The sequence below is a fragment of the Dromaius novaehollandiae genome, chromosome 27, assembly GCF_036370855.1.
Source record: "Dromaius novaehollandiae isolate bDroNov1 chromosome 27, bDroNov1.hap1, whole genome shotgun sequence".
Classification (NCBI taxonomy): domain Eukaryota; kingdom Metazoa; phylum Chordata; class Aves; order Casuariiformes; family Dromaiidae; genus Dromaius; species Dromaius novaehollandiae.
In genome coordinates this window covers 5990963-6016347 of record NC_088124.1, presented here as the reverse complement: position 1 = coordinate 6016347, position 25385 = coordinate 5990963, and the positions used below count along the sequence as shown (strand labels likewise).

At 55.8% G+C, this 25385-nt stretch overlaps 1 protein-coding gene and 1 long non-coding RNA gene across 5 annotated transcripts; one reads left to right on the top strand and one right to left on the bottom strand.

Moving 5' to 3' along the window:
- The first annotated feature begins 4795 nt into the window (after window positions 1–4795).
- CD34 (CD34 molecule) lies at window positions 4796–14618 on the top strand. 4 transcript variants are annotated; one of them, XM_064498007.1, is made up of 8 exons: window positions 4796–5095; window positions 7911–8033; window positions 8119–8396; window positions 9022–9099; window positions 10992–11139; window positions 11420–11460; window positions 12252–12416; window positions 12806–13739. In XM_064498007.1, the coding sequence occupies exons 1-8, from the start codon at window positions 4831–4833 to the stop codon at window positions 12809–12811; spliced, it is 1104 nt and encodes a 367-aa protein (XP_064354077.1). In that variant the 5' UTR covers window positions 4796–4830; the 3' UTR covers window positions 12812–13739. The 4 variants fall into 4 exon arrangements, with proteins under 4 accessions (XP_064354077.1, XP_064354076.1, XP_064354078.1 ...); XM_064498006.1 differs by having other exon boundaries at window positions 4797–5095; window positions 12783–13739; XM_064498008.1 differs by having other exon boundaries at window positions 4797–5095; window positions 12809–13738.
- Window positions 14619–17189: 2571 nt separating this feature from the next.
- LOC112990176 (uncharacterized) lies at window positions 17190–24157 on the bottom strand. Its single transcript, XR_003261015.2, has 2 exons — window positions 23921–24157; window positions 17190–18135 (listed from the first exon to the last, which is right to left on the bottom strand). It is a non-coding gene; the product is annotated as an uncharacterized LOC112990176 (long non-coding RNA).
- Between the last annotated feature and the right edge of the window lie 1228 nt (window positions 24158–25385).

The following is a 25385-nucleotide window of genomic DNA, read 5'->3' as shown; positions in this document are numbered from 1 at the left end:
TCGGCGTTTTGCTGGGGGGATTTAATCCCGATAACCCCAAAATGCTGGATTTGACCCTCCCTCCAAATCACGAGTTTGCACCAAAACGTGGTGCACTGTAAATAAGCAACAACCTCCGGCGGGACCCAGGCAGCCGCTGGCGCCGGCTCTTCCCGGCTGCTCTGCCCTGGACGCGGTGCAGCACTCGCGTGGTTGCTCTGGGCTGCAGAAACGCCCTTGTCTTTATTCCTCTCCTGTTTCATTTCTTCCTGGTTTTGATGTATAATAGTTCCATGTATACATTGCATAGCTGCAGGTGTCATTAATTTTCCACATACAAAGTTCCCGCTGTCTTCAGGAAAACGGATACGCAATTCCAGCGCCATTAATGCGGCAGCGTCCTGAGTTATGGGGCTGTTTCAAGCTTTCTTCATAGCTCTGAAATGAATATTTGACAGGACAACATCCAGTGCTGCCGGAATGACTATTAGCCTGCTTAATGCATGAGTTTAACCTGTTATCCTGGGTTCGGTGAAACGCTGGGTAATTTCATAAATAATTAAAAAATGGTCTATTGGTGCACTCTAACGCAAGGTGGTGTTGCTGGTCCCTTGTAAACACATCAATAACAGCAACGTTTTGGAAAAGAAGAGGGATTCAGTGCACGGCACCATGGTGAATGGGTCGTTCCTGGTTTCGGAGGCTCTTGGGAATTCCTGGGCGCTGCCGGGATTTTCCCTCTTTGCCCAAATCACCCCGCAGGGAGGCACCGCGCAACGCCCGCACACAGCCTCGTCCCTTTTCCGTAATGAACCAAGCTCCCTCGTCACCTAGCTGCTCCGAGGAGGAGCTTCAAAACAGAAACAAAGGGGGGTCTTGGATGGAGGCTGCTCCCAGCGTGGTGGGCCGGGAGCGGGGAGCGCCGCTGACAGCGGGGATGCTGGGGATGCTCCGCCTGTGCAGCTGAACAAAACCGCCTTTGGAAGACGGGACGAGTCATCACACCCCTGGGACCTCATTTCCCGGGTAGAAACCACTTTTTTTTTTAACGAGCAATTGCCAGGGTAGCGATGAGAGCCCTTTCCTGTCCTGCTCCCCTGGTGCTTTTAAAGACGTCTTCTGTAGCCGCCACCGACGAGTTTTACCTCTCCTCTGAGGCTACGGCAGCCCCCGGCACTAACCTGGTGTTTATATATATATGAGTACATGCACTCAGCGCCGAAGGCCCTGCTTTCTCGCCTAATTGCAGCAGCAGTAGCGCGTGAGCCCTCCAGCAGCACCCCGTGAGCCCTGCGGCAGCCGCCCACAAAGACCACAACCCGCAACGCTGGGCTGTGCAAAGGGGAGCTTGCGCTGCCCTCAGCATAAGCGTGTATTTCCTCCTCTTTTTCCTTTTTCTTTCTTTTTTTTTTTTTTGCATATGAACAGGGTGTTTTCCTCTCTGAGAAACGCTGCCGTAGTTTTTAGGCTGTGCTTGCTTCACATGGCCCGCAGCTGGGGGGGGGTGTGCTCCCAGGGAATAAAGCAGTGCAGACGTCCTTTCCCTCCAGCCCCGGTTAATGTTGCTGCTCCAATGCTCTCGTTTCCAATTACGCCTGGTGATGGCAGCTGCTCGCGCACTCGGCAGCCCGGCTGTACGGACGCTTTCTCCTTCTGATGCACAAGCAGCGCTAACGCTAAATCTTCCTTCTCGCGCCTGTCCCGCGCTGGGCTGCGAGCGGGAGCGGTGCCGCGAAGGGGCAGTGCTGCACCGTGCGGCGGCCCGGCACAGGCAGCCTCGCAGCCCCTGCTCTGGTCCAAGGCCCAGCGGAGCCGAGGCTTTTCGAGATGTGCATTTATCAGGTTTCCAGCACTTGCTTATCGTAGGCCGCACAGTGCCTGCAAACTTGGAATAACAAAGGCGAATCATTACAGAGCTATATTTAGGGTATATTTGCAAATATAACAGCTTCAAAAAAAAGGAAAACAGCCAATTGCGTAGTATTTAAGACAAACAATTGCAAATGCCATTTATTGGGAATTAAAGTTACATTAACCATTGCATACATCTCTCGTGATATTTGCTTGGTGCATCAACGAGACCAACTTGATGCAGCGCCAGTGATGGATGTTACGTCTGAGTAATGAATCCTGCTCACAGATTCGTATGACATCCATAAAAGGGAGAAATAAATTGCAATCAGCAGTCTGCAGATCTGGATGGAGAAGCTAATCTTTGTGCTAAATTACGAGACTTCTGCTTTAATGATTTTTATTGGTGTTTTGTTGTGCTGCTGTTTGTTATGGTTAAGTACTTTGGACGGGGCTGCGATGAGAAGCAGTCAATGAAATCAGCGGGTTAATGAGACGCTGGTACCTTCCGAAAGCACCGAGGGATGGTGATGAAGTGTGACCGGTTCATCTCTGTCGACCCCTGATGGTTTTCTGCCCATCCCCTCGCCGTAGCTCCCTGCCAGGTGCTGTATATTTACCTAAATAAAAAAAAAGAAGCAGCTCGGTTTCACTGCTGCTGGGGCTCCCCCCGTGCAGGACGCGCTGCCGCTTCGCTGCTCCGGCCGGGCTCGTCCGCGACACGGGATGCTCCTGCCACCGGTCAGAGCAGAGAGTTACGGAAACGCTTGGAAACCCCCAGGGAAAACGGGTGGGTTTCTTCCATGGGTTGTGTAAGGGGCTCGTCCTCGGCGGCCGCCCACACTCGGGTCTGCGGGGCTGCTGCCCGGGGACGATGCTGGGAATTGTGTTATTTCATCCGTCCGAAATAGCAGCTTTTAAGAGGGGGGAAATGACCACACCAGGACCATTGTGTGCCATCTGCCTGCAACAATACTTGCCGAAAGCAGGTTTCCTGGCCTATAACTTCCCAGCCATATGTCCATTGCATCATCTACAATGAAGTTAAATCACCCTAAAGGCTTGGCCCGGTCCCAGCCCACGTGCACCACCCCAGCACCGCGCCGGCCGAGGGTCTGGACGCTCGGAGGCCTTCATAACTAATTGACTTTCGTTGTTGCCCCTCTTTTGCAGATACATCGGATTGACCCTGTGCACCGTGCTCAGCGGCACTGTCCATGTCCGAGCCCGAGTTTCGGGCAGGGTCTGACGTTCCCACGGCGCCGCAGGGGAAACTTTGGTGCATTAATGAAAACTGGTGGTTGGACGCAGCCGGATCCTGCTGCTGCTGTCTCCAGTCTCGCTCTATTTTTAGGCCAGCGCTCTATTTTTAGGCGGTTTTTTGAAAGGTGCAAGGAAGCTGGCAGCCGGGGCCGGATGGCGCTGCCGGAGGGGCCGGAGAGGCAGGAAGCGGGGTGGGACGGGGGGACCCGCACACGGGGCACAGCAGCCCCTGGGTGACCCTGTGCTCTGATTGCATTTAATTTAATTAATTGCATTTAATTTAATGTAACAAAAACGTTTGCATCTGTTATTAAACAAGACCTTTGTCTTGCTCTGCTTTGCTTATTCCACCTTTTGAATGGATTTTTCTAAAGCGACGTGGTGCAAAGGTGTCTGTCCGGCCGCGGGGGCTTCCCGGGACGCGCGTGTGCGAGCGCGACCGATCGGCGGGTGCTGCCGGGGGGGGGGGGGGGGCTGTGCCCACGTTCAGCTTTTGTACGGTGTCGTAGACCCTATTTCACTAGGATATTTGGGTCTTCAGCAGAGCCGTGCATCCCCGGCACTCGGCAGAAACAAAAGCTAAACCAGCGCTGTAGAAGCCTCGATGCAGGCGCTGCAGCACACTCCCCGCTGCAGATGTTTCCCTCCGAGAGGCACTTTCCTGTCCCAAGCAAAAAACAAAAGCTACTGGACTCCAGTCGTACCAGTGCCTGCACACAATGGCAATGCTATTTGAGGATTTCTTTCTGTGCAAGACCGTCGCGCCTCCTCCTTTTTCCTCCTTCCCTCGGGCCTTTTGCTGACCGCAGCCGTGGGAGCGCTGGGGGTGCAAACGTAGCGGGGTCTCCCACAAAACGCGCTCGGCTCCCCGCTGCCGCCCTCACTGCGACGGCCTGGTACCACGACGTCGCCAGCAAACTGTCACTTATCCGCAGCAGAGGCCCGTGATTTCCCGCTGCACTAGAGCCTGGTCTCTCGGATGATCACACGTTTTTTTAGAAGGCTGCAATGTTTGCAAAGGCATTTCTGTTGTGCTCGGTGTCTCCAGACATTAAAAAACGGGAGTGGAAGCATCAGAGTCTTTCTAATACAAAAATCAATAGTTTTGGACATATGCGTATTTCTCAAAGCCACATTACGCTGCCCGTGCTGGAGAGCCAGCGCCAACTGCCTCCCCTTGGTAAAGCCCAGCCTGACAATAAAGCTGAAGCCGGTGTGTCTGTGCTGTTAGCAGCGTTTCTATAACGTGCTGTTAATGGACGTGAGCTCCAGGGATTTATTTATTGGCCTCAATCCCTCTTCTGCTCCAGGTCCTATGCAGAAGTTCTTGCCTACAAACTTTCCTCTGTGCGAGCGAAGCCGCTGGGGTCGGGTCCTCCGGGCCGGCCAGGCTCTCGCGCGCTGCCTCCCTCGCTTAACTTTCCAAGCTGAGAAAACTTTAACTGAGAAAGTTCCCAATTCCCACATCGGGTTTCGGGGCCACGGCTCTCCCCATGGCTCCAATCGCATTTTATTTGCTTTGAGGGAAGTCTACCAGCATCAGTGACACTAATCACTCCTTTAAGTGCAGCATATTTTTAATCTCTGCCTCCGGTTTAATGCGAAAGGAAGCAGCTCTCACGAAAGAGTTAAGCGCAGCGGAGGCGCTGGGCTCCTCTGCGGGGGGAGATGATAGTTGCGCTTTTGTTTGTTTGGAAGTGCTGGCAGGAAAGCGGGGAGGAGAGAATTACCTAAGTGATGGAGCGATTGCAAGGAGCGGGGCAAAGCTGCGGCGCCGGGGCGGACGCGCTCCACCTCCGCACGCCCCGCGGAGCAGCCCCCCGCCGCGGCACGCAGGGCTGGAGCTGCACCCGCTGCCCGAGCGCGGCGGAGCCCCGGGAGCCGCCTGCGACGCCGAGGCTGCAGCGAGCTGCAACGGGCTGCAACGCGCCTGCCGCGAGCCCGGGGATGATGGGGGGGAGGCGGCTGCTCTGGGTCGCCCTCTGCGCTGTGACCCTGTGCGGTGAGTACTGGCTGCGGAGGACGGTGGCAGCGGTGCAACCGCCGGGAAACAGGGCGGCACGAAAACGGTGCGTGGGGCGACTTTGCAACTTCTGGAGCGTCGAGCTGGGGGGGTGGGGGGGGGGGGGCATGTTAACGCCCGGTCAGTGGAGCCGGGGCAGGTTGCAATTTCGCACAGAGAGCAGCGCTGCCTTAGCCGCCCCGTCCAGCCCGTCCGAAGGGATGCTGTGCAAACAGCAAACACTGGTGAGTCGAAAAGGAGGGTACTCAAGCTGCCAGGGCTTCCTAAAAGGAGACGTTAAAGATGACAAGAGAGGATGCGAGTGCAGCCTGCAGAACTGGCAAGTGCAGCTACAGTCCAAGGCATTTCTCAGCCTGCACTGGGGTAAATCAGCCTTAATTTGTCTTGTGGCAGAAATTAAACATTTTCTGAAAATCAAACGAACCCCCATAAATATTAAAATCTCCTATTCTAGTTCTTTGAATATTCATAACATTAAAAAAATGAATAACAATATAGAGAGTTTCTCAAGATAGTATTTTTGAAAGGGTTATATTTTATGGAAATATTATCATTTCTGGCTGAACCCAACAGCCATGAGGTAATAGAAAGGGGCTGAGAAAGTGAAGCAACGCTGTGCTACACCCTGTGCCGGGCGAAGAGCCAGGAGCCGGCGGCTTTCCAGGCCAGCGGTTTCCCCCACGCGCATGGATGCGAGCGCCCAGCTCTGCCGAGGAGACTCGGTGCGTTTTGTGCTTCTGCTTCACGGTGTTTTCTGCACGGTTCTTTCTGTGCCGGCGCGCGTTGCTCGCCCGAGCCGTCGTGCCATGGCCCAGGACGGGGGCCGCGATGCTGCAAGGCGGCCGGGCGCTTTGCTGGCGGTTTCCCCTCGCGATGCACAGCCAAAAGGAGAACGAGCACCCTCGTCTTTGGAGGCGCCAATAACCTTCACGTCTTTGGGACGTCGCAGTGGTTAAACGGAGGTGCTGGCCGCCCAGCACGGCTCCCTGGCCTCCCGCCACGAGCACCGCCGCTAATCCGCATGGTCTCACGGGGAAAGGCTGCGTGATCCGCGGCCGGGGCAGGTCTGCGCCGGATGACGCCTGGGGATGCTGCTGGGGGAGGATGGACCCCCGGGCACCGGATAAGCGCTAATTTTGGCTCAACTCAGGAGCAAATCCTGGAGCAAGCAGCCCTGCCTAGCTTGGCTTGGGGAGAAATGGGCATGAAATACTCAGTTCTGGGGTTTGCCTGAGCTTTTGGGGACCTGCTGGCGGCAGGACAAGGGGAGGCGCAGGGGTACCGGGGCGGGGGGGGCCGTGACCTGGCACCGCTCTCATGGCCAGTTTCATGTGTCCCAGCATCGTCGTCTGGTCTGGCGAGGTCGTCCACCCTTCCGGCCGTCCTTCCTTCCATGCATCCATCCATCCTTCCCACCATCCCTCCATCCATCCATCTGCCCTTCCCGCTGTCCTTCTGTCTGTCCCTCCATCCATCCGCCCACCCTCACCAGCCCCAACCTTCCATATATGTCCGAAGCATTTGCTGTTTAAGAGCGAAATAAAATCGATCTCGCGAGGCACAGGTTCGGTAAGCAGTGTGGTTACCTTCGCACGCTCGTGTGCGTTTGCTCGTGCTTGTGCAGTTACTACTAAATTAAGGGTTCCCTGTGGGTAATACCTGAATTGGCTTAAACTCCTAAACCCTTAATGCTAATAAATGGACAAGGTTTAACAAAGCTAGCGAGAGTGTGCAGTGCAATAAATAGCCCACGTGGGCTGAGCACCGCACGGGCTGCCCAGCTCCCACCTGCATTGTGATTGACCTCGGGGGGCCGAAGGCTGCACGGAACTTGGCTGTGCTTGGTGCAGCAGTGCCTGCACAGGCTACGCCGAGGGGAAGAAAAGGGGGTATTACACGACGGGCCTTGCTGCAAATTGCACTGAGCAATAACCCAGTCTCCAATTTACTGCGTTCAGTGGTGAACAGACTGCAATTAAAAATACCTCTGTTGTTTTTGCGAGCATCTGGACCAGCTCAAAGGCAGCCGGGCGCGCTGGGAGGTCGGGTTCGAGGCGCTGCGCTGCTCGCGTGGTGCGACGTTTCCTGCCGAGGGCCAGGCGAGCCCAGCACTACGGCAAGGCTGGGCCCGGCGCCGCGCTGTCATGTCACCTGGCTTCGATTTGCTGAAATTCGCTGGAAAAGCGTGGTGATTTAACAGCTTGGAGCGGAGCGCTGTCTTGGAGAGGAGGAACCTTTCCCGTCAAGAGAAGCCGTGCCAGAAGCGAAGCCCCGCTCCAAGCACCTGCGCCCGGCCCTCGGCGCGGCCCCCCCCGAAACGAGCATCGTCCCCGGGGCGATACAAAAAAACAGCCCAGGTTCTTTGGACTCGCTCCAACAAACCGTGAACGTCCCGGTTTAGAAACCCGCCTCGCAGGGCAGCGCTGAGATGCACGGCGAAGCGCAGGCGTCTGCGCCCGGGCGCTGGGCACCGGCCGCTGCTCGGACCCGCGGCGGGGCTGGACCTCGGGGGCTGCTCGGGGGGATGCGACGCCTCTGCTTGGAGCCCGGACCCCGCCGGGAAATACGAATGAAACAATGCAGTTTTTATTGGTTTCTCTTTAGTCTCTGGATAAGAATCTGAAGCAGCGGCAGCCCTGGAGTGGGCACCGAGGCTGCCTGCGAAAAGCAGAGCTAGATCTTAGGAAAATAAGGGATTAAGAGTGGGGAAGGGAAGCATTACACTGAGTCATGGAGGTCACGCTGGAAGGGGAGGCTGGGGGGGGTCGTGGCCTGACGCCCTGCTCTCCCCCAGGCCCAGCCGCCGGCAGCCCCACGGATGAGCCCACCACCGCCCTGACGCCTCGGACGGGGACGAGCGGCAGCAGCGCGGCCACCAGCCCATCGAGCACCGCCGAGCCGGCGCGGGAGACCACCGGTAACCGCGGGCCCTGCTCCCCGCGCTGCTTTTGGGGGGCTGAAGCTTTTCATGGACCTTTTTCACGTGTGTTTTCAACCCCCAGCTGCAGCGGGACCCCCCACGCCGGCCCCCACCTCCACGGCACACAGCACGGGCCAGCCGAGCCCCCGGCCCGGCCAGACCTCCCCCCGGCCCCCCAGCACCCGGCCGGACACGAGCAGCGGGCCCCCCGCGGCGACGCACAGCCCCACGGCGCAGCCCGGCACCACGGCAGCACCCGCGACGTCGGGGTCGGCGCTGCCAAGCTCTCCCACCACGCCGGGGCACACGGCCACCTCCGCTCCCGCGGCGCCCGGCGGCAGAGCTCGCAACGCCTCCAAGGTGAGGGGGGGTCCACGGTACCCGCTGCACTACCCCACTGCGATACCCCGCAGCAATACCCCACTGCGATACCCCGCAGCAATACCCCACTGCGATACCCCGCAGCAGTACCCCACTGCAATACTCCATTGCAATACCCCACTGCAATACCCTGCTGCAATACCCCATGGCAATACCCCACTGCACTACCCCACTGCAATACCCCACTGCAATACCCCACTGCACTACCCCACTGCAATACCCCACTGCAGTACGCTGCTGCACTACCCTGCTGCAATACCCCATTGCAATACCCCTCTGCAATACTCCACTGCACTACCCCACTGCGATACCCCACTTCAATACCCTGCTGCACTACCCCACTGCAACACCCCACTGCAACACCCCACTGCAATACCCTTCGCGTTGCACGATCGCCCCTAAGACCCAGGACCAGGCAGGGCCGAGCCCCCCCCCCCCCGCCCCCGCGCAGTCATCTCTTTCACGGTGCGGTTATAAAACGCAGCCCAGAAAACCGCAGCATGAGCCGAGCCTGGCAGCTGCGGGGGCGGTGGGAGCCGCAGGGGCTGGCCGCGCGGCTCTGCCGAACCCCGGGGTTTAACGCCCGCCGTCGCTTGCCTTGCAGCCCATCACCTGCCACCAGGTCAAGGAAGTGGGCGACGCCGGGGCCATCTGCCTGCACCTCCCGGAGGCCCCCAGCTGCGTGAGTGCCAGCGGCAGCGGCAGCACCGCGGCGGGGAGAAACAAACCTTCTACCGCGGGGTTTAACTCGCAGCGGCGAGAGCCGGCCGGTGTCGGATGCCGCGGGACGGCAGCCTTGGCCATGCCCCGGTGCAAAACGCCGAGCATTGATTTTACCTCTTGTGGTCAGCCAGGTTGAGGCCGCCTAGGACGACTGAGTTCTTGCTTGCCTTCTCCCTGTAAACTGCCTGTTAACCGGCATTTAGACTTGGTTGTGTTTATGGCGGCTGCAGTTTAGCGAGAATTCACGTCCAAACTCCCCCGGGAGTAAGTGAGCCTGATCGCAGGGGCCATCTAGCAGCAGCGGCACCGTCTCCCGGGCGCGGATTTTATACATACGGCATATATTCTGCATCTGTTATATGCACATATACATATATATACAAACAGATGCATATTTATTATCCAGACTTTATTATAGAGCCATATCTGATTGCGCACACTCTTACCCCCCCCCCCCCCCCGTGTGAAATGAGTCAAACTGCAGCACTTTTGCCCTGTTTTCTGGGCGCTCTTATCCCACCGCAGGCCTCGCCTCGTGCCTCCACCTAAACTAATCATCAAGGGGGAAAAAGCGGCTCAGCCGGAGCCGTGATGTTAGTTAGGACCTGGGAAACAGATAAGAGCGTCTGAGCTGGGAGCAGATAGGAGGGTCTGTGCCCTGTCTCTCCTTCCTGCTGCCTTTTCCCAAAGCAAATGAGCAATGAGCTGGCAGCAGCTCTGCTAATTGCAAAGGGAAACTCTGACACGCAAACGAGTTCTTTCCACGGCAGAGAAAGGAAAATACACACTTGGGCCTCTTGTTCCGTCTTGGCTTCCCTAAGCCCAAGCCAAGCTCTGCAGAAACAGCTGAAAATGATTTATTTGTTATTCTCACATGGACGCGTTTCTGCATTTTTGTAAGCTAAGAGTATGTGACGATTCGCGCACGATACCGAGATGATTCCACTCCAGAGCGCGGGGCGGTCTGGAAGGGCCGGGCTCCGCAGGGTGCTGCAGACCGGGCAGGACCTGCTCCCCGCGGCACAGCCCTTCCTTGCCGGAGTTTGCCAGGACCCGGCTTCACCTGGGACCGGCCTCTGCCTGGGGGGAAAAAGAGGTCCCAGGCTGGGGGAAGACTGGGGAAGCTGATAACCCGTTTTAGCCAATTATTTGGCCTCTGTCCCCAAGGCTGCCTGTGCTGGCGGATAGATGCGAGGAGAAGCCTGTCCTGGTTCACACACACACACATTGGCTAGCAGAAGGGAAAGGCTGCGGCTCCTCTTCCTCTTCCACCCAAGAGTCAGTTCAGCTCTAAAATGTGAGAAATCTGTATTTTTTTTCCCCAGCCTTTGATCAGCGACCTAGCGAAAACACTAAAGACATTTCCTAAACAGGAAAGCTAGCTGCTTCTTTGTTATTTCCCTCCTTTCCCAGATGCCTGGGATGCTGGAACAATAGGGACTCTTCAGGCTGCTTTTTCATTCCAAAAATCGGAGGGGCTGGCCCAGGCAATTCAGATGCTAAATTTAGCCTTGTTTAAATGACATTTGCAAGAGTTGCTAATAGTATCGCCATTTCATTTATTTATTCATTTATTTATCGTAGAGTTAAGAAACAAGTGTTAACACCTCAGTTTGCGAGGTGTGGGTACCAGTGCACAAAGCAGTGACGAGCTGGGCTTCGAAGGTCTGACCCCCCCGTCCAGTGCTCGGTTTGCTAGATGTTATTGCTTCTGCACAGCACTGACAAGCCACCAAAACACAACGTGTGTGTGCACAACATTACAAGTAGAAGATGCGTCTTCGGTATAATTGAAATGGAGAATTAGTCTGGTTGGTTGGTTTAACGGCTGCTTGTCTCAAAATCCTGCAGAAACATTTTTTGGAGATGAAGGGCTCTGCCTTATGGAGCGCAATATGTGAAGAGAACGCGCACCGTGTTCCCTCCCCCTGCCAGATCAAGCTCGCTAAATCCGAGGTGGACCGTCACTGCATGCTGCTCATCCTGGTCGGAGAAGGAGGTCAGTTGGATTAATCCCTCTGGCTGTCATGGAGGTGCTGTGGGCAACGGGCACGTAGGGACCGTTTGTGGGGACGGGCTGTAGGACACAAAACCCTCAGTTACATCCTGGAAGAAGACGTCTCTTGGCAACTACTGCTGTTTCTTCTTGGGCCTTGCTAGAGCCGCAGGGTCATCGTCCTGCCCCCGGGGCAGAGAAGGGGCTTCCTTGCATTCAGCCATGGCCAGGTCTGCAGCATCGCCCTCCCTGTAACATCCCTTTCCTGTTTCAAAAATTGCAGATCCTGCTACAGATATGCTCCGGGAATCTCACTGGGAGAAGGTAAGTTCTCTGAGCGCGTTGCTGGGGAGGCTGGGTGGTCTGAATGGCTGGAGAAGGCAGTCCGTCTCGGATGGCTCCCTCTGAACCCGTCTCCCTTGTTGACTGCTGGTGTGTGAGATGGTTCCAGCCCTTCGCGTTGATGGAAGGTGCCACCCCTTCCCTTGTTGCCTTTGAACGCAAGACCTCCCAGATGCTTCTCAGGTTGGACACCCAAAATCCTAATTCATTTCTGCAAAACGTCCAGGACATACTCTCTATTTTAACATTTTGCAAACAGCAGCACTGTAGCACCGCTATTATGAATACTGAAGGCAGCGATGCCCGAAATGGCTGGTGCAAAATTCTGTAGCATTTTCTAAAAAAAGCGCCAGAGCCCCAATGATAACCCTTGGCACGTAATTGGCACGCTGCATCTTCGAAGCACCACGCTGATATTAATTCATCCCCCTCTGAGCACTCCAGTGAGGCTGCTGCCAGCCCGTAACACTGAGCTCCGGGTGCCGGGGTAAGTGGCAGCCCGCAGCGCACGGCAGCGTCTCATCCGCGCAGACGCACGTGCTCCGTCTCCGGACCCAGAGCACCCTTGTCCAAGGAGGAAAATCTCAGTGGGCTGCAGAAGGCGACGAGGAGGCGAGCGGGAGGGTGCCGTCCCGCGGCGGGGGGGGCCACGGGGACCGGGCAGCCCGGCTCTGTTTATAGGCGCGTGAAAAGGAGGTGAAGAGCAGCAGCGTGCGGCAGATGCACAGCTTTCCTGTTTGTGAGACTCTTGGCTCCGGTGTTCTTTTTTCCAGTTCGGAATAAAATCCCTGAGACGGGGCAGCGTGAGGAGCCACCAGGACTTTTCTCGGAAGACGCTGATCGCCTTGGTCACGTCCGGGCTCTTGCTGGCGTTTCTGGGCCTGGCCGGATACTTCCTCGCCAAGCGGCGGAGCTGGAGCCCCGTGGGGGAGAGGCTGGTGAGTGCTCACGCGTGGCAGAGCAGCGCGTAGCCAGCGGCCGGGCAGGAGGGCGGCGGGGGGGCCGGGAGGCACGCGGAGCCGGGCGCCCCGTAACCCCCTCCGGTCCCGCGCGCGTGCGTCGGCATCGCTGGGTGCAACAAGACGGGTCGGCGATGCCGTCCCTGCTCCGAAGGGCATCAGCGATGGCTCCCGGGGGCTCAGAGACTTCGTGCCCACGGCGGGTTTGGGCGGGGAGCCACAGGCACGAGCGGGGCCCCGGGAGCCCAGGGCAGAGCGGGCGGAAGGAAATGTCCCTTCCCGTCTAAAATTAACTTGTTCATTGCTCGCTTGGGAAAACTGCCCCTTTCTCTCTATTCCTTCCAGCTCTAACGCTTATTTCTGCTCAGCAGTAAGAACTCATCCAGCAAGGCCCCTCCAGGGACACCGAAACCCTATGAATTTGTCACTAAAAGTGACATCAACTTTCGTTCACAGCACTTAAGAACGGGTTACGCGTCTGTCTTGTACTGGTGCTGTAATAAAGGTCGTTTCTCCCCTCACTTAACTAATAATGATAATAAAATATATCACGAAAGAAAGAGAAAGAAATTTCACTCTTTCTGTTCTTCCTCCCCTCAGACAGGCTCGCCTCGAGGATGCCGTCTTCCCCCGCGACCCGCGGGGACGCGAGCCCCCCCGAAGGGGAGACGGGCCGTGCGGGTGCCCTTGCCCTGAGCGTGGGGCGGGCACGGCCGCGCTCAGGGACCGTTAGATTTAGTGCCCAAAAAGATGCTGCCAGCACGTTAAATGCCAGCTCGGGTGCCTGGGTAAAGGGCAGGGGCATCGGGGCCGGGCTGCCGAGCGCTGCCTCCTGCAAGGCAAAGCCCAGGAGTGCCCGTGGGGTGAAGCCGTCTGTGTAAACACGGGGCAGCTTTAATCCAGTTTCCAGATGATGCATGCGTCTCCCTGCCACAGCGAGGGTCAGCGAAGGGGCCCCAGTCCCGTGCTCTCCGGAGGCACCTGCTCCTGGCAGCAGCCCTCGTAGCAAGCCGGCGAGCGCGTCGCTGCCTGATGGGTACCAGCACAGCGACCTGCGGATGCCGGAGCCGGAGCGCAGCCCTGCATGGCGGTTAGCGTGCCGCAGGCAATTCCCGTCGCTCCCGTCCGGCAGCGACTCTCGCCCGGCCGAGGTGAAAGCAGAGCTGCTCTGCGACGGGCTTGCAAACCCTGGAGGCAGGGATGGGTCAAGGCCTGGTTGCCTGGAGGGAACAACAACCTCGCGGCTTCTCTTTCCAGGTCAGGGAGAAAAGCCGGGCGCTGCCGGCCGTGCCCATCGCTAACGCTGCCTCTGTTGTCTGCAGGGCGACGACCCGTACTACACGGACAGCGGCAGCCAGGGCAACACGATGACCATGACGGCCTCCCGTGAGCAAGCCGAGCTGCGGGAGAAGCCAAACCTCAACGGAGGGGCTCGGGAGAACGGGACGGGACGGGCAGCCTCCAAGAACGGGCGCTCGGCCAAGCAGCACAGCGATGCCGACACCGCGATGTGACCGGCGCAAAGCCGCGCTTCGCCGGCGAGACCGACCAGGGCAGCGGCGAGGACAGGGACGGCAAGACCTCCCCGGGGGCAGTCAGGGCCTTGCAGACCTTTATTTCTGTGAAGAACTTTCAAAGCAGCCCAAAGCAACGAAACTCAGCGCTACCGAGGACCTGCTCACCCACGAGCTCACCCGCTGACCACGCCGGGAGCTTTTGTGCTGCCCTTCTCTGCTTCTGCTGTTAAAAGAGCGTAACGAGAAACGCAGGTGCCGCTTAGCCACCGAACAGCTTTTAAGCGGAGACAGATTGAAGCTTGACCCAAACAACCAAAAATTTTGGTGGGAATCAGGCTGATTAAAATAGTTAAATGAAGGTTTCAGTGGCAAAACTCTCTCAGGTTTCAGGGAATTTTGGATATAAGAGTTGGTTTTAATCTCGTCTTTACATTTAAGTGCAGAATTTATTTTCTTTCTTAAGAATGTCAAGCATTTAATGCCCCTGCTTGTGCTTTGTGTCTTTTTTAGTATTTCCTGCTCCTGCAGAGCTTCCTGAGCTATGTGTAAAGCTCTCCACATGGAATTGAAGGTTGACATGTGAATAGCTCTTGAACTCATTTTTTTTTAATCCTACCAGTATGCAGGTAGTTGTTTTACAGTAAAATCTTCCCTGGTCTCTTCATCTCAGGGACTCGGGACAGTGTTTGACAAGACAGAGCAGGTAATCAATCACTCAGGTGTGCACGTGAGACAGAGAACATCTGATACCGCTTCAACCGGCTCTGCACGTGCCCCCGCTTGCAGGCCTGTCACCTGCTCCTGCGACACAAGCAGCAACCAGAGCAGTGACCTAGTGTAGGACTTTGGGGATAAAAGATGCCAAAGGACTCCCAACTGAATGAGGAAAAATAGGTATATCCTGCTAAAGAGAGCCCTTAGTTGTGCCATGGATGTTTTTCCCTCTGCATTCAGGGATGGGTACATGAAAACAGTATTTTTCACGCTTGAGCAGCAAAAGGCCGGCACTGCAATCCTCGTAGCAGGAGCAAGTCCCAGTTCTGCACTGATCCTGCTCCGGGGGACACCAGTGCTGCAAACGCAGCCGGCGGTGCTGGGCTCGGGACGTCGGGGGGGTTGCACTGGGGCTGTCGGATGAACCCGCTCCCCGCGGGTGCTGGCGGAGGCTGAGCTCTGCCGGGCGCCAGGCGGGTCCCTCGGACGCGGGTCCTCTGGCACTGACCTCCTCCCCGGAAAGCCCGGGCGGGAATGTGGGAAGGGCAGCGTGCGGCTCAGGGCGATGCTTCCCGCTGTCCCAAGGAAGCGCGGTTTGTTTTCGGGGAGCCAAAGACAGTCCTGCAAGCCCGGCACGGACGGCGTAAGACCGCAGGCCATGACTCACACCATAATCTCTGCCGGAGCCAGTAGCGACCTCCACACGAGAAAAAAGAACAAAAATGAGCCGTGGAGCTGATCTGCCCTCTCACTAGGGAATTTCCGGCAGCCCTTCCTCCGTGCTGGGACACCCTGGTATCCGAGGGGAAGGCTTTTCTTTGGTACACTGCTTAAAGGAGCGACAGCGATGTCCCCTCTGCATCATCTGGGGCTGTTCGCTGGGTGCAGGTGTCATTTAAATGTGGTTTAAAATATTTTAGGTTTTGTTTGTGTGAGTTGCTTCTCCAAATCTAACTGTAAATAATCTCCATTGAAAAAAAACAGCATTAAAAATCAACTTCTCCGCTGTGTTCCTGGAACAACAGCCCGTTTATCCCCCCGGGAGCCGTGACTCCGGCTGCGCCGCACGCCAGCGCGATGAGAGGCCAACGCCTCGCGGAGCCGCTGCTTTTCAGCACAAATACTAGGACTAAAAGCCGTGGCGTGTTCTTTGCGCGTTTTCCCTGTCTTTCAACAAACACACTGGCCGAACAAGTGAAACGCATTTAATTATTAAACCTCGTTTGTTTATTTTATGATCTTTAAGAGGCCCACCTTACTGCTGGGTGAATACGTGGGACTGCAGACCCCAGGCTGGCGTGCGGCTCGGGGGCTGAGCCGGCAGCCGGAGCGTGCCAGCGTCGTGGTGAGGATGCGTCCCGGCCGCACGTGTAACGCTCCCGCCAAGACCCAGGCTCCCCGCTCCGTGCTCCGTGCAACGGCCAGGGACGCCTCCGGCCTCGGAGCATTTGTGTTTTAACTTGACGTACAGCGTAGGAGAGGGAACAGCAGCTCAGAGGTTAGGATGACTTTCTTATCTAACCTCTTTTCTTCTGAGACTTGGACCACACCGCCGAGGCTCTGCGCCCAGCCGCGGCCGCAACCTCTCCCAGCGTCCCAGCTGCCTGCAGGAGCTGCCAGAAAGGGTCCTGCCCCGCGATGCTCCTCGCAGTGAATAACCGGGAAGTTTCTGTCTGAATTACGGGAAGTTCCCGGAGGGGAGGGAGCTGCTCATGGCATGGTTACGCTTGGTCCAGACTTGATCCTCCCTAGCAGAACGTGTGGATTCAATGCGGATCATTTAAATCCCTTCTTCCTGCCGCTCCCATGTCTTTTAACAGTTTTATCTAGGCTGCTTTTCATTGCTGTCCATGAGACGTGCTCAGAAGCGATTGGTACTGGCCTGGGGGCAAACTGCGGCTGTGCTTCCAGCTGTGCCACCGTCCTTCTGGATAACCTTGGCCAGGTCCCCTCGGTCCTGCTCGCCCTGTCGGGAAGCAGAGCTTCATCCAGCTCCTGTTTTTCCAGCGAGGCTGAAGTACACCAAAAATGGGAAGATTGGGGGCCTGAATAGCTTTACTGATCTGGCCTCATTCTCCCTGGGGCTCTGTTCACCCCCCCCAGCCCTTCCTCGTGCTTATCCCCCCGGCTTGGACCAGCTGTCCTGACCACACTCCGGGCTGCCTGGTGCAGTGAGCCCCGCTATTTCTTGGGCTGGTACTGAACGCGGCTGGAAACCACTGCTGCTAGTTTTATTGCAGTCCATGGTAATCTAGCTTCCTGCAGTGAATCCTAAAGACCGGCGCTAAGTGGAATATATGCAGAAAAACTAGTCTTTCTCTCCTGCGAGCTGTGGCTTCCGCAGAATGCCGGGGAAATTCTCTTAAATGCTTTGCTTTCAATAAAATAGTCTGTTTATTTTATTTTTTTCTGGCAACTGTTTATTTAATCAGCGCTACTTGCTGTATGAAAAATGAGAGCTGCAATCGCACGTCAGGTGCACTTTTCGCAGCTCAGGGTATGTCCAACGGCCAAACCGAGACAATGGCGTTACAGTCAATTGCTCCGGCAAAACACGAGCTGCTTCTAACACCTCCCCAGCAGCGGAAACGCTGAGCGTGGTGGTGGCCAGCCGGGGACGGTGCTGGCCGAGGGGGAGCCCCGCCGGAAAGGGCTGCGCTCGCAGCTCCGGGAAGCTTCCCCCCGTGTGTAAACACAGGCAGGCCCAGCTTCGGCCACACCGAAGGGTTGTTTTTCCTTGTCGAGCCGCTTGCGTGCCTTCCCCGCAGAGCTCGCCATCGGCTCTCGCTGCCAGCAGCGCCCGGCACCCTCCTTCCCCAGGAGCATCTCGCCGCCTGCAAGCGCACGGTGCCTTTCGTGCCTCGTGTTTTTCCTTTATTTCTATTCGCGTTCTTTAAATCACTTCCAACTTCTGACCGCAACCGGCTTTGCCGGCGTGGCATGGCTCAAGGCTGACGCAAGGCCTCTCGCCCGGTCCCTGCTCTCAAGCCGTCCTGCTCCCACACGGTGCACGTATAGTTTCTCTAGCTGGTGGGGACCCTCGTACTGGCATGAAATGACCTGGTGACAAAAATAACAGCACAAAAGCACCAACTGTGCCTGAGGCATCTCTGCCTAACGCTCTACGCTGTGCTCTTTGGCTCGTAGGGGTTAGGCGATGGTCGTCTGAGAAACCGAAACCCTGGCAGAGGAGAGGGAATGAGGAGAAAGGGGCGACGCTGAAAGCGGAGCCCGGGCGGAGCTGGGGCCAGTTGTCCTCTTCCCGGGCTGTCGGCAGCTGAGCGAAGCCGGACGAGTCTCTCCAACCACCCGCGCGTGGCACTCGCAGGCACTCGGGCTCTCGTGCATCCCATGGAAGCTGCTCCAGACGAGGCAACGAGCTGAGGAGACGGCGACGCTCGTTTAATTTGGACACCACCCTCGTTCAGCCTGGAAGGCAGCTCTGCTCCTGGAGAGAGGTGTGTAACCTGGGGAGGAGGGGTGGCAAATATAAACACGAGGTGTTAAATATAACTCACTCATTTTACAGCCTAAAGTTGGCCGTGTTTCAATGTCAAATGACGCAATTTATGTGAGCAACATGAACAAAACCTTCGGGAGGGTTTAAAACTGGGTGCAAGGCTTTTAATCCATATATAATAAGTCCATCCTGGTGCTTTGAAGTGATCTGTAAGTATTAAGTCTCACAGAACTTCTGCTAGGTGAAGGCAGATGGTCTTTACAGTCACAAAGCCATCGGGAGACCTGCCCAGGTCCCAGCCTGGAACAGCAGCTCGACGCCCGGTCCTGGCAGCCCTGAGTCCTCCTGCAGACCGAAGCCCGAGGCTTTTCCAGAAATGAAGACTTGCCACAAAATGCTACTGTGAGTTTAAGCCGGGTTGTGCTGTGTATTGCTGAAACCGATCAAATTTATCAGAGCAAACAAGTTTTAATTAAGCCTTATTAACCAGTCCCCTCAGCGGCTCTCCCTTGTCTCGCACGACCCTCCGAGCCGAGCGACGGCAGAGGAAGCTGCTGCCCTTCGATGCTATAAGCCCTTCACAGCACAACAGCAAGTCCCAATTCAGAGAAAAGTACTTCCTTTCTCTGTTTGTTCTTGTTGTTAATTTGTTTTTCATTAATTTAGTGCTGGTGAGACCTGCCCTGATGCCGGAGAGCTCTGTGCCTGGGAAGCCCCTGGAAAAGATCGGCTCTCCAGGTGCCATCCATCCTCCAGCGCTTCTAAGACACCCATGAAGTTTCTATTTCAGGGTTGTGCTAAATGTAAGGGTTAGAGGCCTAGCACGCATCGCTGAATTGTGACAGCTACCAGAAATCAAAGTCAGAGCCTGCTTTCGTGATGAAACCGCTAAACCTGTTGTGAAAAAGTTAATTTTTTTTCCACAAAACTCATTTTGAAATGTTTACCCCCTATGGATATACAGTCCTTTGTTCAATGCAATCTAGTTTAGAGGCTATAGAAATACTATTTCTCTTAATTACAAGAGGTATGTGTCTAAATCTTCAGCACACATCACAGCCCAGCCGACTGGGACTATTACTGCCCGGCATCCCCATCACCCCCGCTGTGCACAGAAATGGGCAGGAATCACGTCCTTAGATTGGAATTCACCAAGGTTTCTGCATGACTCTGAAACCACGGTAGAAATAGTCTGGGATATATATATATATATATATGTATATATATATAAAACAATGCTGCTATCTGCTGGTTGTGCTTTGTTAAAACATTTAATGCTTTGCTCTGGAGTCAAACTTGTATTTAAGTAACGGCTGTGGCTCCCTATCAGAGGCAACACCAAGCAGTATTGCTGCATTGCATATATTGCTACATCCCAGGGTGCAAACAATTTAGCCGAGGTGGTGCCCATAACACAATTTTGAAAGAAGCAATGCAGGCAGTGGGCTTCAAAGCGCATATTCTAGGAACAGCGAACATCTAAAATGAAGTTTTCATCAATCCTCTTTCCATCTGCTTGTTAAATGCCTTAATCTCCAAAATGTGTGTGGGAGTTCTACAATATTTGCTGTACCATCTGCTGTAAGACCATGCGAGCTTTTTAATCCAAGCAAAAATAATGCATAAATGGCAGGGTTTTGATAATGTCTTTCGATAAACTTCAGGTGACTGAGGGGAGAAATATCGACCCAGCAAAGCAGTGAGGCTGCAGCGAGGGGACATCCCCAGCCCAGGGCCCGGGAATTAAACTGGATGTGGCTCTTTTGCCGGTCCAGCTGAATTCGCAGGGGTGGTATACTACAATTTTGAGTCAACCAACAGCTCATTCGTCATCAACTGGACATAAAGATGTCTCCATAGTTGATTAAGGGTAATGTTCAAGCACATTTCCTTTTTTTCTCCTTTTCTTACCAGTGAGAAAGAAACAGGCATAATATTATGTCTGTGTTAATAATCTGCCTGCAATGATTTGATATTTCCGACTTTGCCTTCCCAGTAAAGGGAATAACATTTGCTCAGAGCTTTTCCATCCTCAGAAAAGAAAGTATATTTACAACTATTTCCATCACTGGCACTTCACAGGTGTTTTAATTCTGTCTTTAATCTTAGCCTGCAAATCCATTTAATTTGCTGGTGTTTTCATTTGTAGTAACAGTGGTAAATGAGATCATCTTTCCCTTGAGATAGATAAACTCTCAGACAAACGCTGAAGAACTGGGCTCTGAAAACCTTTTAATATGCTCTTGTTGCAAACCTGGGGATGGGGACGTCTACGAGCGCTCATTAGCGTAAGGCAGGACTCAACGCGCTCAGACGAAACAAGCAGTGTCGAAGGGACCTTTGGGCTGATGAACAGAGCCGGTCTCGTGTTCCTGTGTTCACCTGCTGTTTCCATTCCAGATTTCAAGCTCTCCGGGCAGGGACTATCTGCTCGGTGCTATCACAGCACCTACTCGTGCACGGCTGGGCACCGCCACGGTACCCTTAACGGGGACAGTAAAAGCTGATCCCTTCTGCCCTGCCGCAGGTTCCCTGGAAAGCCAGCTGGACCCGTGCCCTCACCGTGGGGCTGGTGGCACCCGGCTCTTATTAATGCCAGGGTTAAGAGCTGTTAGCGGGAGAGCCGTGTTCCCGAACACACCCCCCGGGTTTCCACCTCTCGCTGCCTGCTGTTTCGCACCCGCCGCGCCGGGAGAGGAGTCCCAGCACGGAACGAGGCAGCGAGGCAGCCGGCGGGGAGCAGCCGACGAAAGCCGGGAGAGCCGAAGTGTTAAATAACGCGCTGAGCGTTACTCATCCGCAGAGCAGGGGTCTGCCTACCCAGAGGAGGGGGACAGCTTCTCAAGAAGCTAGAGAGCAAGGTCATTATTTTGTTTTAGCGTGAAGGAGGGAGCAAAGGCCAAATATGATTAAAAATATAGAGACTATTTCCATAAAAGTTCTGAAAGACTTAGAGCACTCCTAGCTTGAGGAAAACCTCCCGTGCCTGGCACTTTAACAAACCAGAACCTGCTGAGCATCCTGGGGGGTGGGGGGAAGATACCCACTGCTTTCTGTCACCCGTGTATTCTCTGGAAAAGACTATCCAAGTCTGTCGTTTGGGAAAGGTTTTCAGGGCGCTCTCTGCCAGCGGGAATGCCCAGGTCTCACGACTGGTTGGAAAGAGAAGGTCATGTGCAGCACACGAAGAGGCCCTGTCCACGTCAGATGGCAGCTAGCGATTTGCCCCCACGATTTTATCCCCACATTTTATTTATCCCCCCAGCAGACACAGTGCGGGGAGCGGCAGGGTAGACTGGGCTCAGATGAGGGAACGGGTGTTGCCTGGGGTGGTGGAGCCGAGACTTTGATCTTGTCCCAGATCTTTATTCTGACGTTTCCTTGGATTTTCCCTGACGTTCAGAGGCTGTAGATGAAAGTGTTGCCCTAGGATCAGCACAAAGACGCCTGTGAAGCCCCCACTCCTCCTCCCTTCGGCGGGCTTGGTCCCCTGGCACTGCTTGGTGACACGCGCGGTGGCGGTCCGGGGAGAGAGGACGACCCACGCAGGCGAAGGGAAGGCAGCACTCGCCTCCCTAGGGTACAGCAAAAGCGTGCAAATTGCTGCAGGGCTTTGAAGGTTTCTGACAGTTTTTTAAACATTAAAAACAGATGAGGCAAGACTGGGCAAGTCCAGCACGCTGCTTCTTGGGGAGAGGGTTGTTTTTATGGGAGAGAGGTGTGGAATAAGATGGAGAAATCACATGCCTTTAAGATTTTCCTATTGAAAATCCTACACATTTTTCTTCTTGGAAAAAAAAAACAGTCTTCTGTTAGCTTTCTAATAGAAAAATGTATTGTTGGGAAAAAAGGAAACTAGTTCTGGTTTCTCACCCTAACTGCAGAAAAAAAAGGTTTGAAAAGGTTTATAGGATGTTTCTTTTGTCTTGCATAAGATGTATAAGCTGCCCCAAGGGCCTTTACCTAGTAAATTTATCTTTAGGTTATATATATATTTTTAATCCCTGTAAATGACAATACATTAACCTTCCTTATTTATTTGCTATAGCTGGTTCTTTTACTTGTGAATTTTTTTTTTAATCTTCTTGTTCGCATCTTCTTTCTTCTCTTATTTTCTGCTTGCCCCAAAGGCTTGTTGCTGCTTTGGCAACATGCTAATGTGTTGAGGAATGATAAGATGTCTAATTAATAGTTTAATTAGCAGTACAAGTTCTTAATAGCTTATTAAAGGAAAATCATTCAGAAAATTCTTTTCCTTTTTTACACTAGTGTAATTTATGGGCAAATGGTTTTGAACGATATTCAGACTTTCAGTAAGGAAACTGGTGTTGGATTCAGGATTGCATGAGGGACTTTGCACCACTAATACTATTTTTTTGTTTAAAAAACAATTTAAAAGAATAGCAAAAGCAATTCCCAGGGAACAATGCTATCGTGGTGTGGCAGGCAGGAGCCTGAGGATGGTGAAGGAGGAATTAAGCAAAACTTCCAGCCCCACTTTTGCATATAAACACAAGTTGGGTGAAGGTAAACTGGCTCTTTAAGAGGCTCTGGCAGAAATGTCCCATCGCCTGGAACATGCTGCTCGGGAGCAGCGGCCGCTGCCGAGAGCCGATAGTTAAGCAGCTAAGAGATAACGACCTCTGGCCTTTCCTTACAACCTTTCTTGCTAATGTTTGTTAAAACTGGCTGCTTTTATATTAAGGAGTCCATGGGCTATAAGCGCCAGAGGCATGAGCACCGCCTAAAATCCCTGTGGGTCCTTCCTGCCTTTTCCAGGAAGAAACCGAGCATTAAAGCTCGTTTCACAGGCCAAATGCATGAGACACAAATGGCAAAGAGGACTCAAACCGATCTGCGCTGTTCTGTTTCATCTCGGATTCTGCAATCCGTGGTGGCTTTTCTGTGGCCCACACAAAGATTTCTTTCTAAATTTATCACAGCGCTCGTCGGCAGTCCCACTCCGCGCAGATTACGAGGCTGGGCCGACTCCAACGAGGACAGGGCAGCCGGGAAAGCACGCGCGGATGACGCAGACGGCCAGCTCGGGGCGCAGAGCGGGGGGGCAGGTGCCATCTCAGCCCCTTCGCTCGGTGCTGGCTGTTGACCTCCTCCCTCCAGCTCATCCTCTGCAGAAGCTCCGGTGGGGATGCCGAGGCTCGCTCTGGCAGCACCGCTCCGAGACCACAGCGTCCGGACTCCAGGCCGCTTCCAGGAAGCTCCATTCCTCTCTCGAGGCCGGGTGCTGGCTCCTCGGGGGATTTCGCAGAGCCACGCGCTCCCTCCTGGGTACCAGCCGGCGTCCTGCGACGTGCCGGCACTGCGCTCCCTCCAAGGACTGCACATTCCCGGGGCAGCAGCCCTGCCGTTTGGCTCTGTGTTGCTGCAGCCCCTGCCCTAACGGACAGGATAAAGACCAGGGTAATCCGTACTGCCACAGACGTGGGTGCCTGCTAATGCCAGACATAAGCCTTACGGGTAGAGATGAACCTCTACACAGGGAATATGCTCTGTGTTTGGAATCACACAGGGAAATTACGCAGTTACAAGGATGGCATAATTGGGGGAACGCTTCACTAGTGCAATTTTCTTATGTGCCTGTCAGCAAATCACTTAATCTATGCTGCACTTCCCATTTGTTAAATGGGGATGATTATCCCCCTGCTTCCCGAGAGGCAGCAAGAATAATTCCCAGTAACGACGGCGGAGCTGCTGGAAGGCGGCCACGCAGGGCCGCAGCGACACGCGGCAACTACGGAACCGAGAGGAACGAGCGGCATTTCGGAACCGACCTTCAGAAATGAGTTTCTCTTCCTGCGGCTTTTCTGTGAAAGAAGATCCCCGAATAGACCGGCCTCTCCGGGACAAGGCTTTCATAGGTCCCTCTGGAAGTCCCCGGGCGGGACACCCCGGGTCCCCGCACGAAGAGCGGAGGCACCGCGCGGCTGCGGGCGCCGCGGCCGGAGCGGAGCTGCCCCGGGACACGCTGCCTCCTGGGAGCTGTAGTCCGCGCGGAGGAGGGGGGGGGGGGGGGGGACCGCGGCGCGGGGGGGCCCCGGACGCGCAGCTCTGCTCCGCGGGGGCGCAGGGGCCGCCGCTCCGCTCCGCGCCGCCGCCCCCGCCCCGCTCCGCCCGGTGCGGGGGCGGCCGGGCTGCATCCGCCGCAGCCAATGGCAGCGCGGGGGCCGCTGCGGCACTGCCGGGCCGCGCCGGGGATGCTGCGCCGGGGATGCTGCGCTGGGGATGCTGCGCGCCGGGGATGCTGCGCCGGGGATGCTGCGCGCCGGGATGCTGCGCCGGGGATGCTGCGCCGGGGATGCTGCGCGCCGGGGATGCTGCGCCGGGGATGCTGCGCCGGGGATGCTGCGCGCCGGGGATGCTGCGCGCCGGGGATGCTGAGCCGGGGATGCTGCGCGCCGGGATGCTGCGCGCCGGGGATGCTGCGCGCCGGGGATGCTGAGCCGGGGATGCTGCGCGCCGGGATGCTGCGCGCCGGGGATGCTGCGCGCCGGGGATGCTGCGCCGGGGATGCTGTGCGCCGCGCCGGGCGCAGCCGGGCAGGTAACGCCGCGGGGCCGCGGAGCACTGCGCGGTGGCGGGAGGGAGCCGGGCCGCGGGGCCCTGGCCGCACGCACGGGTGCCCCGGGACCCCCTTGCCCCACGCCCGCCCGCGGCCGGGTGTCAGCGCATCCTTCCCGCGGAGAGCGCAGGCTGGATGCAGGCGCATCGCCGCGCACACGCGCCTCTGCCTCGGGGGCTGCCGGCTGCTGCCCCCCGGGAGCCGCCGCCCCGAGCTCCGGGGGTGGGATGAGCGTGCGGCGGCGGGGAGAGGCGAAGGGGCTGCGGCGGCCTCCAGCCTCCCGAGCCGCAGCCGGAGGCCCCGCGGAGCGCGGCTGGGCTGGCGCACATGCTGCGGGCTTTGTGCTGGAGGGTCTCGGTGACAGGCTCCCCCCGGGCTGGCTGCGCCTCCCTGGAGCGAGGGAGGTGATTTAAAATAACAGCGGTAAGAAACGAGCGGAATTCTGTTAGGTTTGGACAAATGGGTCCACATGGAGGAAAACTCCACGTGGTCTCGCTCCTTCCTAGTGGATCCTTAAGGCTAAACGGGAACAATGGGTGGAACTTAAGGGGTGCCTCACTTGTTTCTATTTAAAGACAAGGCCATTGAAGGTTGAAAGCATCTGCTTTACAGCTTTGTGTGTTCTGTGCTCTTATTTTAGGGATAATTGCTCCATAAAGCATCGTAACTTCCATGCA

Excerpts from the sequence above, each read along its gene's own strand:
- CD34 (XM_064498005.1), top strand. The coding sequence starts at position 4,831 with ATGGAGCGATTGCAAGGAGCGGGGCAAAGCTGCGGCGCCGGGGCGGAC. Across the intron at positions 5,096-7,910 it reads CTGCGCTGTGACCCTGTGCG|GCCCAGCCGCCGGCAGCCCC; the intron begins GTGAGTACTGGC and ends GCTCTCCCCCAG. Across the intron at positions 11,461-12,251 it reads GGGAATCTCACTGGGAGAAG|TTCGGAATAAAATCCCTGAG; the intron begins GTAAGTTCTCTG and ends TCTTTTTTCCAG.